Here is an 11,926-nt window from a genome sequence, read left to right as displayed (position 1 = left end):
AAGAAGTACTACCTGGTGAGAAAGAACAGGAGCAGCAGGAAGGAGGAGTTAATAATAATACTACTAATTAGTTTAGCTTTTAGGCCCAGATGAATTCTAAGCAATAAACCCCTTTTTTTCATACTTGTTTACAGCAGTTATTTTCTCAAAGTAGTTAAAAAAAAAAAAAGGCGCGATAATTTAGGCCTGTGACACTGCTGTTAAATCCAAGCATAACTTACCCTCGGACAAGTTCTGTTAGTGCAGTTATGTGATTTTTAAATGGCCATAAGGCGATGCCAGTCCAATCAGCCTCGCATCCCCGCAAATGTTTTTGGAAGAGAGAAGTGAAACACAGCAGCAGGACTGTTGCTGGTGACAGCTTGTGCGTATGTAGTTTTGTTTTGTTTCCAACTCAAGAATCCACACAGCTTGGCCCAGTGTCAGGAAAGTGGGACCTAGCGTAAGCAAAGGATCAGTTCTCCAGCTGGCAGGATGCGTGCCCTTTGGTGGTCCCAGGGGTGGTGTGCCAGAAGGCTATGATCAAAGGTTGCAAAATAACCCTGCTAACGGCCTCAGACCTTTTAGACGGATGGAAGGAGAATTTCTTTTATTTTTTCTGTAGGAAGACTAAAAGCAGAACTCCAAGTCCCATGCTACAATTTATCAATAACAATAAAAAAAAAAAAATATGGATAGAAATACTTCCAGTCGTAAGAAGATCCCGCACCGGGATAAATGTTGAGACTCAACGGAAGATCGGGATGGGATAAGCTGCAGGAAAGCATAGCACTGACTGTATTTCTCCTCTGGTACAACACGGAAGACTTTGCTCAGAAGGAAAACAGAAGTTAAATATCTGTTGACAGACAGCATTGTGTGCTACGTCAGTACAAGTTACAACTGCTGTCAATTTTTATCCTTACAGAGCATTCACGATGGCATTTTCCAACAGGAGAACATCACTGACAGCAATACGACAGCGTTACTGAAACAGATCACTCCAGCCTGTGATACGGACTCTCCTCCCCTCCATTCAGATGCAAAGACTGACCTAAAGCGACCTCCTCCTACAAATTCTGGTACAGGACAGGCTTGCATAGACATGCTGATTGCATTTAATTCAGTTATACTGAAAAAAATGTGTATGATAAGCTATGCATGTACGCTTGAAGTTCCTGGAAGCGGACAGAGACAAAACCGTGCTGGAAAGAGACAAAAAAGAATGCTGGTGCTATGTAATCCATAGTGTGCGACTATGAAGAGGAAAAAATATAAGCAAACTATTTAACAAGGATACATGGTTCTATTTTTTTAATTTCAAAGGCTGTCCAGAGCAAAGAAACTCTCAATGACCTAGTCAAAGAAAAAAAAAACCCCAAACCCAAACCCAAACCCTAAAAAAGCCCTCCTCACTTCAGGCTTACCTGGAAAACGCTGCTGCAGCTTTTGAGCCTCCGGAGGGACCTTCCCTAATAAATTAACCCTTCCGAATGGAAGGCAGGGAAACTGAAGAAAATTGCACAACTGTTCTCAAACAAAAAAAAATTAGTCTCAATAGCTCCACAGCTTTTCTGTAAAATACCAGATACAAGCACCCACCGTTAGCAAAGAACACCAGCTGTGAGCCCCCCTGGCTGGAACTCTTGGTATTTAGTGTACAGCAAACACAGGTAATGTTTTGCGGTTTACCTGGCAAGAAAATAAAGCTGTCTCCCCAAATATAAACCCTGATTATCTTCACTTCTAGTTGCCCAAAAACTAAGCACAGACTACTAGGGCTCAGTTGAATACCTTTAGTCACAGAGACAACAGATACCCAAAATAACGTACACAGCCTTAGGTCAAGTTTTCTCTGTGCATTTAAGGAGTAGGTACAGTGCGCATCACATTTTGGGACCCTGGCTCCCTCCAATGCCAGGGGCACTGAGGTTGAGAGGTAATTTCATCAGTAAAAGATTTCATCATCACACCAAGCAAGCAGAAGGTTTGCTCTTGCCACGTAGCAATGTGCTGTGAGGAGATAACGCAAGAGCCTTTTATTTTTAATTTATCAGAGGCAAGACAGGGCCGAGCACTGCTGTGCTCTCCCTGGGATCCACACGCAGGAAATTCTCCTGGCTGCCGTACTTTCCAGCACTAACAGACAAGACCCGCTCAGAGTTACAAACGGCAAACCTAAGCCAAACAGGGATTTTGATATTTGTTTCCCTCCCCCCATGCTTAAGACAAAGCAAAGCCAATTTTCACATTAAATACTAAAACGTCCACACCTAAATGTGAAGCGTTCGAGTCACTGCCGAGTGACTGGAATGTATCTGACAGTTTATACCTGGAATTATTCTTTGGCTCTTTTTCAGTTATATCCAGAAAACACACCACACCCCGATTCTGTTCCTATTCCTTTTCACCACTGGCTGAAATCCTAACGAGAACACCATGGTTCCTCAGACACCGTACAGTACTGGAGAAAAAGGAGGGTCTTAGTCTTCTATTGAGGATACACTTCTGAGTATAGCAATCCTTCAGCTGAAATAGCATCCCCAAGTCCCACGGTCCGGACAGGGTCTTTACACACCAAAACGGGAGTGAAATGGAATGAGATGCCTTCTCTGTGCCAATGCACCACTGGCTCATCTGGATTTAAAGAGATTTTGGAAGGTGCTTCTATCTGGGAGGTCACAAACTCCAAAGGAGCTTTAAGAAAGACTTTGCTGGTATCGATGGTTTCGGTCGCACAGGCCTGAGTCCCCGCTGCTCTGGCTCCGGCAGCCACAGCAGCAACCTGGTTACCCCAGTACCCATCCACTGTGACAAGGATATGATAGGCCAGCGTGTGGAAGTGGATCCGCGTGAGATCAGAGGCCCGGTCCGCTGTCTTCCCGTGCTCCTTCAGGATCCAGAAGAGGATGTCGCTGACTACACCCACGTCGGGAACTCCGCTCCAGGAAGCAAGGGAGGCGTGGGGACCAGAGGCAGACTGCGTGAGGAACAGCAGCTCCTGTTCGTTCAGCCCAATGGAGTTCACCAGGGGAAAGACCTGCTAACAGAAACACAGGAACAACAGTTTTTTTTCTTCAGAGGGAGAATCAGACTTTGGTCTTCCTCATTCAGGGTATTGCTTTTACAATACTGTGTTACTGGCTCTGTCGCCAGCGTGCTCAGCAGAAGAGAGCACCCAGTTTCCTGGAGAGATGCAGGCCAAAGTCACTGCACAAGCTTCCCCAGTTCAACAAGTTTGCAAGAATTACTTAGCCAAGAAAACATTTCACGCCAAGGGTGCATGCTCATTTTGTGCAATTCATTTTCTAGACTCACACTTTGACATTAAAGAGTAACAAAACATCAAATCCCCATCAAACACTCATAATGCTGAGATTAGAGCTGCGTCAAGCTAAAAAGGAACCGTCAGGATCTGCAGGAAAGAAATTCTGCAAAGAAATCGAGGGTTTTTTAAAATTATAAACTCAGCTCAAATTCAAATCCTGTTTTTTCTAGAAATCTGCAGGCCTGCTAAATCTAAACCAAAGTTACTTGTATTTGTGGAGTTGTGAGTATTCTCCTGGGTCACCTTCCCCCCGTGACTGCAAAAAATCTTTGTATCAGAGAATAGAGCCCAGCTGCGTTGCACGGTATTTTTACTGAATACAGTTGCTGAATAAACGCAGATCTGCAAAAAATCCTTTCCCCTTGCTGAAAACAGTCTGATGATCAACCGAGAGCATTGTAAGATACCTCCTAAATGAAACTTCCCAGAGAGACCTTTCTATAAGGAATACTCTCTCTGAGCTAAAGAAGACAAATCTGTCCTCTGCTAAGTCATTACAGTTCTCCTTCGCTGCACAGAGGAGACTCTGGTAAGCTCAGTAGAGCAAACAGAAGCATTCCGAATGCAACAGCAGACATTAAACCCACGTTCGCAATTTATCTTCAAATGGTTAGCCCTCGTTTTAAGTTTTCATTTCTATATTCATCCACCAGTCTGTGCATCGTGATACTGAAGAAAAGGAAACTGGTAAAAAGAGCACGTCCTTTCATTTTCGTTACCTGATGCATAATGTTGCTCATAAAATCTTGATCAGTCATACTGGCCAACTCCAGGTGTATGGGAATGTCAGTAGGGATATCAGAGATGGAGGCCACAGCCTACAGGGGTAAAGGAAGAGAAAAAAAAAACAACCCACCCTAAAACACATACTCATTAAGAAACAGAAAGAACAAAGGGGTTTTGACTCAGAGATACACATCGTTTAATCTTCTTGTGCATGGATTTAAACGCAATTCCAAATGAGATGTCTGACAAGTGCCAGAACGTACTGCTAAGGGGAAGAAATAAAACCAACTTCTAGTTTTCGGAATCCCAGAGTAGGAAAACTGTATCTAACCCTAATCTGCACCCAACTCAGCACTTTTCTAATGGACTAATTCAGAAGCCTCACAAATCTGAAGCAGCTGTAGAACAGCTGATCCTAGAACAAAAAAAAAAAAAAAAAAAAAAAAAAAAAAAAAAAAAAAAAAAAGGCTGGTGCATTGCATCAGGAAGGGCACTCAGCTGTAAGACAGGCAATGATCTGTAAATAAAAAGAAAACTTGGTGTAGCTCCTTCGGGCTCAGATGAGAAAGCTGCCTGTTGGATTATCTAACATAGATGCTGCTTAAGGAAGGCAAGTCTTGATTAAAACCTTGATTATCTTAGCATCTGGGATAGAAAAAGTGTAATTTAGCCACTAGATAAGCTCCAGTAACTATGTCAACGTACTCCAGCCAGACCATACCTTTTTTCCCCCTAGACAACCCACTGAATCTAAGAAACATTAATGTTAGAGGATTAGACTTTTGCCATTCCTACAGCTCACATTCTTCTTTTAGCATGCAATACTGAAAAGATTTGTGGGAGATCTGAAGACACAGCCTAATTACAAGTTCAAACCTGGGAAACCAAGACTTTGCCACAAAGCATTTGTTGGAATGGAAATTAAGGAGACGCTGGCGTTGAAGTATCTTACCTCCATAAGTCGTCTCTGCCGCATCTCCTTGCTCTGGCCTTCCATCATGTGAAGTCCTGAAAGTACCACAAGATCTGGCTGAAATTCATCCAAGCTGGACACAAACACTTCCAGCATATTTAAGGCGCCGTTTGATAGGTCATGGGAGAAGATAAAGCGGTTGGCACTGGGTGCTCTCACTTGTCCCCACTCTTCACCTAGGGTGAAACAAACAGAAGCAAGTTAACTCAGAAGAGAAGGAAATCAAACCGCGTATCTGGAGATTGTTTTGGGATATCCTGCTGGAATCCGAAGGCACGGTTTCACAGTGTGACTGTGCCCAATTAACAACTACTGCCAGCCACAAGAGAAGTCTTGCTCTTTTTCTCATTCATTCTCTTCACTCGCTCCCTCTGCCTCATTTAGATGCTTGGCTGATCAGAAGGAAAATTCAATACTTGTTTGGTTGGTTTTGCAAGCTTTGTGATGTTTTAATCAGTTGTATTAGTTTATCATGCAATTAGGTGAGTGTCACAGCCAGCTCAAGCCAAACATCTGGAGTGTGCAGGATATGCAAAGAGAGGGGAGCCCTTCCCCTTCTGGCAACAACCACCTGTTAGCTTGACTCAAGCTGTATCGTGAAGGTACACCTTGAAAAGTCTCATGGCTCCTACTGTTCCTGACTGCGCTGCTCCCAGAAATGATCTGCAGAACAGAGTTGCATCAGTGCTGTACGTGTAAACGGTTTTATTCCTGGATAAGATCACAAATTAAATGGGCTCCATCTCCATTCCTGGATAAGATCACAAATTAAATGGGTTCCATCTCTGGGACGCTGAGCCATGAGAAAACAGGGTTAACGACAGCGAGCTTAGAGAGGGTACAAATTACACAAGCCACAGTCCAACCGGCCAGCCCTCCGGCAGCTCTCCCCATCTGTACACGCATCTTTGTTCAGGCAGCAGGCACTTCTTTGTGCCAGTTACGGTAACTGGACAGAAAGCAATGTAAGGGAATAAATAAACACGGGTCCCAAAGGGCAGTGTGAACAGAAAGCTCTTGAGACACAAGCATTTTTGAGGCTATTATAGGCAGGATCTCCACCTTAGAACCAGCCTGCGTACTTGTTCACTCAGCTCTCCCAGACTGTATACTGGTTATACTATGGAGAATATGACCAGCATGTATGGAAAAGCCACTAAAACAGCATCAACAGCCATCTGTGCTGCCTCCTCTTAAGATAAGTCTTACGGCAAAGTTCTGTCTAGGACAAAGATCCCCAGAGTTGCATCAGGAGGGCAGTTCTCACCTGAGAACGGAGATGCTGAGAAAAGGAGACATCATATACTAATGTATCATCTAATGAGGATGCTTCCCTGAGCAAGAAAAATTAAGATTTACTTAGAGATTAGTGTAATTTTACAAGTGCTCCTGTGTAACAGCACTTGTCAGTTATAGTAACCTTGTTTCAGCCAGAAGTCCATCAGAGTGCATGCTTTGGGTGCTGCTCCACATTAGTTTTGCTGTTGAAAGAGTTTAATTAAGGTTGTTCTTGCCTTCCCTCCTTGCCAAATACTCCCTCTTCTGTCACACCAACGTAACTCTTTCTGAAGCTATATATTGAGACAGGACCAGTGGAATGATTCAGGTTGAGAACAGCAAGAAAACACATGCAGAGTTGTTTTAGCCATTACATTAGGGTTACCCTGAATTTCATCTGCACGCGGTTAAATGGTACCTTTCTGTTTTCCGAGAAAATTACTGCACCATTTTAGTGTTCACACAGCTTTAGAATTAGATCCATCGGGTCTGCTTAGGCTATGCACCACAACAAAATGAAAAGTCCACTTGGTTTCTATAGGTTATAGCGTACAAGCAAGCAGAACCAAAGGGACGGCAAGACAGCAGCACGGTATTACAGTAACGGTATTACAAAGGAAAAAAGTTTCAAAAGACTTTTGGATGTCTGTTCACCTACCACAGCACCCTGAAGCACATGGAATTACCGGATTAGCCCAGTGACAGCTGCCAGTACTGATAACCTACAGTCCTTCTGGAATTAACTGATTCAAAAAGAACGACTTTAAAACCAGGACTATCTTAGTGATGTTCAGGGTTCCCATCTAACATCCAGCCTTTGGCACGGTACCTGCTTGATACTCCAAGATAAGATGGAATTCATCGCTTTCCTGCATGGATTCAGGTGGCACAACCACGTTGTCATCAAGTAGTTCATGGAGTTTAGGACCAACTGGGCCACAAAGGAGGATCTAGAAAACAAGAAAAAACAATCAAGGATCCCCCGCCATGTCCCTTGCCAGCATTTCAGAGCATGTAAGCATCACCTAGACGATTGATTTTAAAAAACAATAATTAAATTTAAAAAAAATTAGCTACACTTTTCAACTTGTAATGCCAATCATACATTCCACCGTAACCTAAGAAATAACTGCAAGATCCCCAAAATCTACAAGGAAGTAATTTAAGCCTCAACGACAAGTGGAAAGCATGAAATTTTTGGAACGCATACCTTCAGGTCTGGGTTTGTCGCAAGCTTCTGACCAATGAGAGCAGCATTTCCTCCCACATAAAGCTGTAAAACAAAGAGAGGCAGGTATGGGTGTTCCCTTGCTTTGATAGCTTTATACATGCTTAGTCCTCAGTATAGGCTAGAGATTTCAGCTTTTTAGAAAAGGGTCTAGCATTACAGAAGTTAATAAAGCTTTCTGGGGCCGAAGGCAAAACAATTTTACAATTCTCTGCGAGGTCTCAACAAGTTGAGTGTTCTCTGACTTTTTAAAATCTAAATATTCGCCTTCAGGTAACTCACAACCCTGTACAAATCAATTAATTCATAGCATAAACAGCCCCTACTTCTGTGCAACTTTTCTGTGGCAGTTGGTAACTTGTGGTTTTTTAGCAAGGCTGACAAGCAGTCATTTGAAAACTGCAGCAATACTTCCTCCAGTTTGAAATCAAGGTTAAACCTGCTACCTGCGCCCACATGAAGTGAGCAGAACCGTGAAAGTTTCTTCAGGTAAGAAAGTCAAACTTTCAAGTAAGAAAAACCTGATGTGAGCTTTGAAACGAAAGAATATAGATTGTCATGAGGATCACAGGCACTCAGGGGTGACAGAAAACAGGCTATAGAAGGATACAGCTAATAATCAGGTGATTCCAGAAAGCCGACGTAGCAAACGTGGTGAGAAAACAAGTCAACACAGGAGAGTCTTGACCAATAAAAGGCATTTAGAGCTCTTCCTCATTTTCAAAAGCAGCTGGCGAACCGCATAGAAGGCGGCATTAAGCAGTTTTTAGAAATTAGCTAACTGCCAAGCAAGGTATCAAGCTGGATTCAGAAGACCCAGTATAAATTAGAGCACCAAAACTTTGCTTTTGGAAAGGGAGGCTCCAGAAAAAAATACTTATTTCTTTTCATCACTCCTAGAGAGAATTTAAGTCCTGCGTTCAGTAGCTGAAGCTGATCGGAGTGTTTACAACTCCTAATGCTTGGATCTATTTCCTCAGTTCCTGCCTCATTACAAGATGTTAGAGCCTTTTACAGGCAGCATCAGCCCCATCTGGCTCCCATGTAACAGTATTCTTACAGAGGCATCTTAGACTGACATTTCAGTTTTGGGAAAGTACGCAGGGGACAGACCATTCAAAGCCCTCCTATTTGCAGCAGGCGCAGAGTTCCGTGGAAAGTCACGAACGCACTCAAGCTATACCGTAAGTTTCTTTCCTAAATGATTTGCACTCTCACTAGACAAGAGGACGAAAGTCACCAACGATGCAGAAAATAAGAAACATGCTTCTCAAAGCTTATCTTCAGGTGGAAGACATACCTGTGCGCCAGGGTACTCGGAGGCTGTCCGCGCAATGTGATGGAAAGACTCGGCGTCGCTGAAGAAGCGCTCGGCGGCTGCCCCTTTTTCCATGAAGTGAGAGAATGCTTCTTTCAGGTCCTGTCTGGAGTTCAAGACTGCATGATTTTTTCCATCCCCAGGTTCAAGACCGAGCGCCTCTAACAACTTCACACCGGACAGAACCACGTCTACGCAGGCGTTGACACTAGAAGACAGAAGGAAAACGCGTACTGGGAAAACCACCCGTACCGTAGGGCACTTGCGAGACAATACAATGAGATCACTTCCCAGCCAGTGGTTTGCTGTTCACAGCCCTCATGGTAAGGGGGAAAACAACCAACCAAATGAAAAGAAAACTACAAAGGCATTCGAATTTCCTGAAATTCTCTACTAAAGCGTTCTCCTTTTGACATGCTTTTATGGCGCTCCACCACTGCAGAGGAGAGAGGGATTTCTAACATTCTGCTGAATTAAAACAAGAGAGAGTAAGCTGCATGGTCCAAAGGTGGTTGGGTATGTTGCGGTACGTGTTGTACTTCATTTGCTGCCTTAGGCTTGCTCAAAAAAAGAATAGGCACAATAAGAATAGCATTTTTAATTCTTAAAATAAAGAATCTTTTAAAAATATATATATATTTCGGGTTTAAAATGTGCATGCAATTTGAAACTGTTAAAAACAAAACTGAAAGTATTTAAGTCTACTAGATCAGCCTCTTGAGTTTCAACTACTCCTGACAATAACCAAAGCCACACACACAAACACCCCCCACACAGGCTGGTTCTGTTTACAAGAAGTCAAGAGAGCAATTTGTCAGTTGAAATATTTGAAAACTGCCATTTCAAACGGACCATCCCAAATTTCCAGAAATAGCATGCCGCCTTCTCTCACATAGTGGAAACAGGAGAAAAATCCTGCAATAGTTAGGAAGAAATAAGAACCATTTCAGCAGACCTAGACTTTATGTGAAGTCTAACCTGCGGCTCAAATCTTCCAGTCCCCATCTCCTATCAATTACATCAACTGAAACACAGGCTAATTCAGACTAGACAAAAGGAAAGTTTCTCGGCTGGAACCGGGCCCCCAGGAAGAAAGTTTATGAACACTTGCCCTTGTTTCTACTCCTTGATTTCAGAGAGATACCAATATATACCAAATATTTACTGAGATGATACCAGCAATTACTAAAGCATCTTCTGGAACTGCTGTCAAGTGCAATTTCTGTTCCTCTGTCCCACGCTTCCCTGACAGGGATCCAAACGATCTATAAAACTTTTGCAGGATCTCTAACTTACTCTGTGTCTATCCACACGACACTCCAAATGCCAATGCCTGCCTACATGTCAGCGTGAAACGCACAGCCATTTAGTATTTCCCCGTCAGTGACCTTTCACGCATGATTTGAGCCGCAACACACGAAGGCTGCATCAAACAAAATAAAGGACATTAAAAACCCTGAGGCTTTTCAGTACACGAGGTAACCAGCTCAGAAATCCTCTGTATTGTGCATCATCTCATACACGAAAGAGAGACAAATCCCCTCACATAGCAGAGAAAAGAAAACCAAAGAAACAATAAGCTCAAGCAGCATTTTAGCCCCAAACTCACTGCGGCAAAAGGTCAGCAATTTTATATTTTAATTAAACACGGAAGGGAACATAAACCAAGTCACAGTTCTTTCAAGTGAGACACCTCTAATCATCTTCTAACTGTCTTTCTTCTCCCTCCCTGCCATTCTTCTGCTAACACACTTCATGCTTTTAATAAACTCCCTTAACAGCAGGGATATACTACTAATGAACTGCTTTTGCTCTTGAACTTTGAGGCCCCGTGCATTTGGTGTGTCTGTATATATTATATATATGCAGTTGCTTTAAAGCAGAGAAGAAAGCAAGGAACAAACCGAAGATACCTGGCTCTTTTCCAGTGAAGGCGTGGCAAAAGAGAGGACTAAGTGAGGCACCGGAAAACCTATTTTGTCATATATTCACGGGAGAAAGTCTGCATCAACCGTGATGCAAGAGCAAGACAGACTCCAACTAACACTGTATCGGCTACGCAGCCATTGAGGCGGAGTAACTTCTTCCAACACTTGAAGGCCGAATCTTCTAGTCAAAGTCAAGTTATCCTGTCATGTCCTTATATTTAAAAGAAGGTTAGTCAAGAGCTATATATAATGGCAAGATTAATGGTCAGACTTAAAACCAGTGTTTAAGATCAATGCGATATTCCTGAACTTTCCCCTCGCCCTCTTTCCAGTTTAAGAAGAGAAAGGGTGTTGGATTTCCCTGTGCACGCACAGGTGTCTTCAGCATCTCTTGCTTTCTCCCCTCCCTCCCCTCCGTCCTTTGCACCTCTGCCTTGACTCGGTTAGTCCTCCTCCCCTACCATGAAGGCTTCGCTCACTTCCCCGCTTTATAAACTTATCTCTTGTACCTATTTATTGCTGGACTGTGCTCCCCAATTGCCACCTTCCTGGGGACGGGCCAGCAGCTCCAAGTCCCTCAGACATTATCTGTATATAAATTTGTTTTACAGGCAAGCCAGCCGGGGATAGAGTCTCCAGAGACAGGCTTGCCAACCGGGTCTGAACCACGCAGCACTCTTAAATCACCAATACGTGAGTTTTCTGGACCATTAATCCCCTCAGCCGAGGTCCACCTCTGGTTCAGCAACGCAGCGGGCAGGTGCCGCACTCGCCGGCGGCTCTCTCAGGGAAACACCCTTGCCTGGAAAACTACAGGCCTGGAAAATTAAGAGAGCGGTTTAACGAACAGGCAGGAGCTCCAGTGAGTGCCCAGCCGTGTTGGCGCCTTCGTGCTCCATGCCGAGCCTCTCCTCCTGCCCGCCTGCAGCGCGGGCAGCTGCCCGTCCGGAGGAGAGGAGCGGAGGCCTCTCCCCAGGCCTCCGCTGGGCAGCACCGACCCCAACCCCCCCCGTAACTCGCACTCTCCTCCTGCCCGCCTGCAGCGCGGGCAGCTGCCCGTCCGGAGGAGAGGAGCGGAGGCCTCTCCCCAGGCCTCCGCTGGGCAGCACCGACCCCAACCCCCCCCGTAACTCGCAAAGCCGCTTGGAGCCTCACAATAATTCGGGGA

The 11,926-nt window shown here is 44.2% G+C and overlaps 1 protein-coding gene across 1 annotated transcript in view; it reads right to left on the bottom strand.

Moving 5' to 3' along the window:
• Positions 1 to 6: 6 nt before the first annotated feature.
• Positions 7 to 11,926, bottom strand: part of ADPGK (ADP dependent glucokinase) — a 12,888-nt gene continuing 968 nt past the window's right edge. Inside the window, exons 2-7 of the mRNA XM_009278916.2 lie at positions 8,813 to 9,038; positions 7,495 to 7,557; positions 7,114 to 7,234; positions 4,986 to 5,182; positions 4,027 to 4,125; positions 7 to 3,019 (exon numbers count right to left, since the gene is read on the bottom strand). Of these exons, the coding sequence (XP_009277191.1) occupies positions 2,471 to 3,019; positions 4,027 to 4,125; positions 4,986 to 5,182; positions 7,114 to 7,234; positions 7,495 to 7,557; positions 8,813 to 9,038 (1,255 nt within the window). The 3' untranslated portion in view covers positions 7 to 2,470. The remainder of the gene's footprint in view (positions 3,020 to 4,026; positions 4,126 to 4,985; positions 5,183 to 7,113; positions 7,235 to 7,494; positions 7,558 to 8,812; positions 9,039 to 11,926) is intronic.

Source organism: Aptenodytes forsteri, unplaced genomic scaffold, assembly GCF_000699145.1.
Source record: "Aptenodytes forsteri isolate BGI_AS27 unplaced genomic scaffold, ASM69914v1 Scaffold258, whole genome shotgun sequence".
Taxonomy (NCBI): domain Eukaryota; kingdom Metazoa; phylum Chordata; class Aves; order Sphenisciformes; family Spheniscidae; genus Aptenodytes; species Aptenodytes forsteri.
The sequence above is the reverse complement of the archived record's forward strand: the minus strand, read 5'-3'. Positions and strand labels throughout refer to the sequence as shown.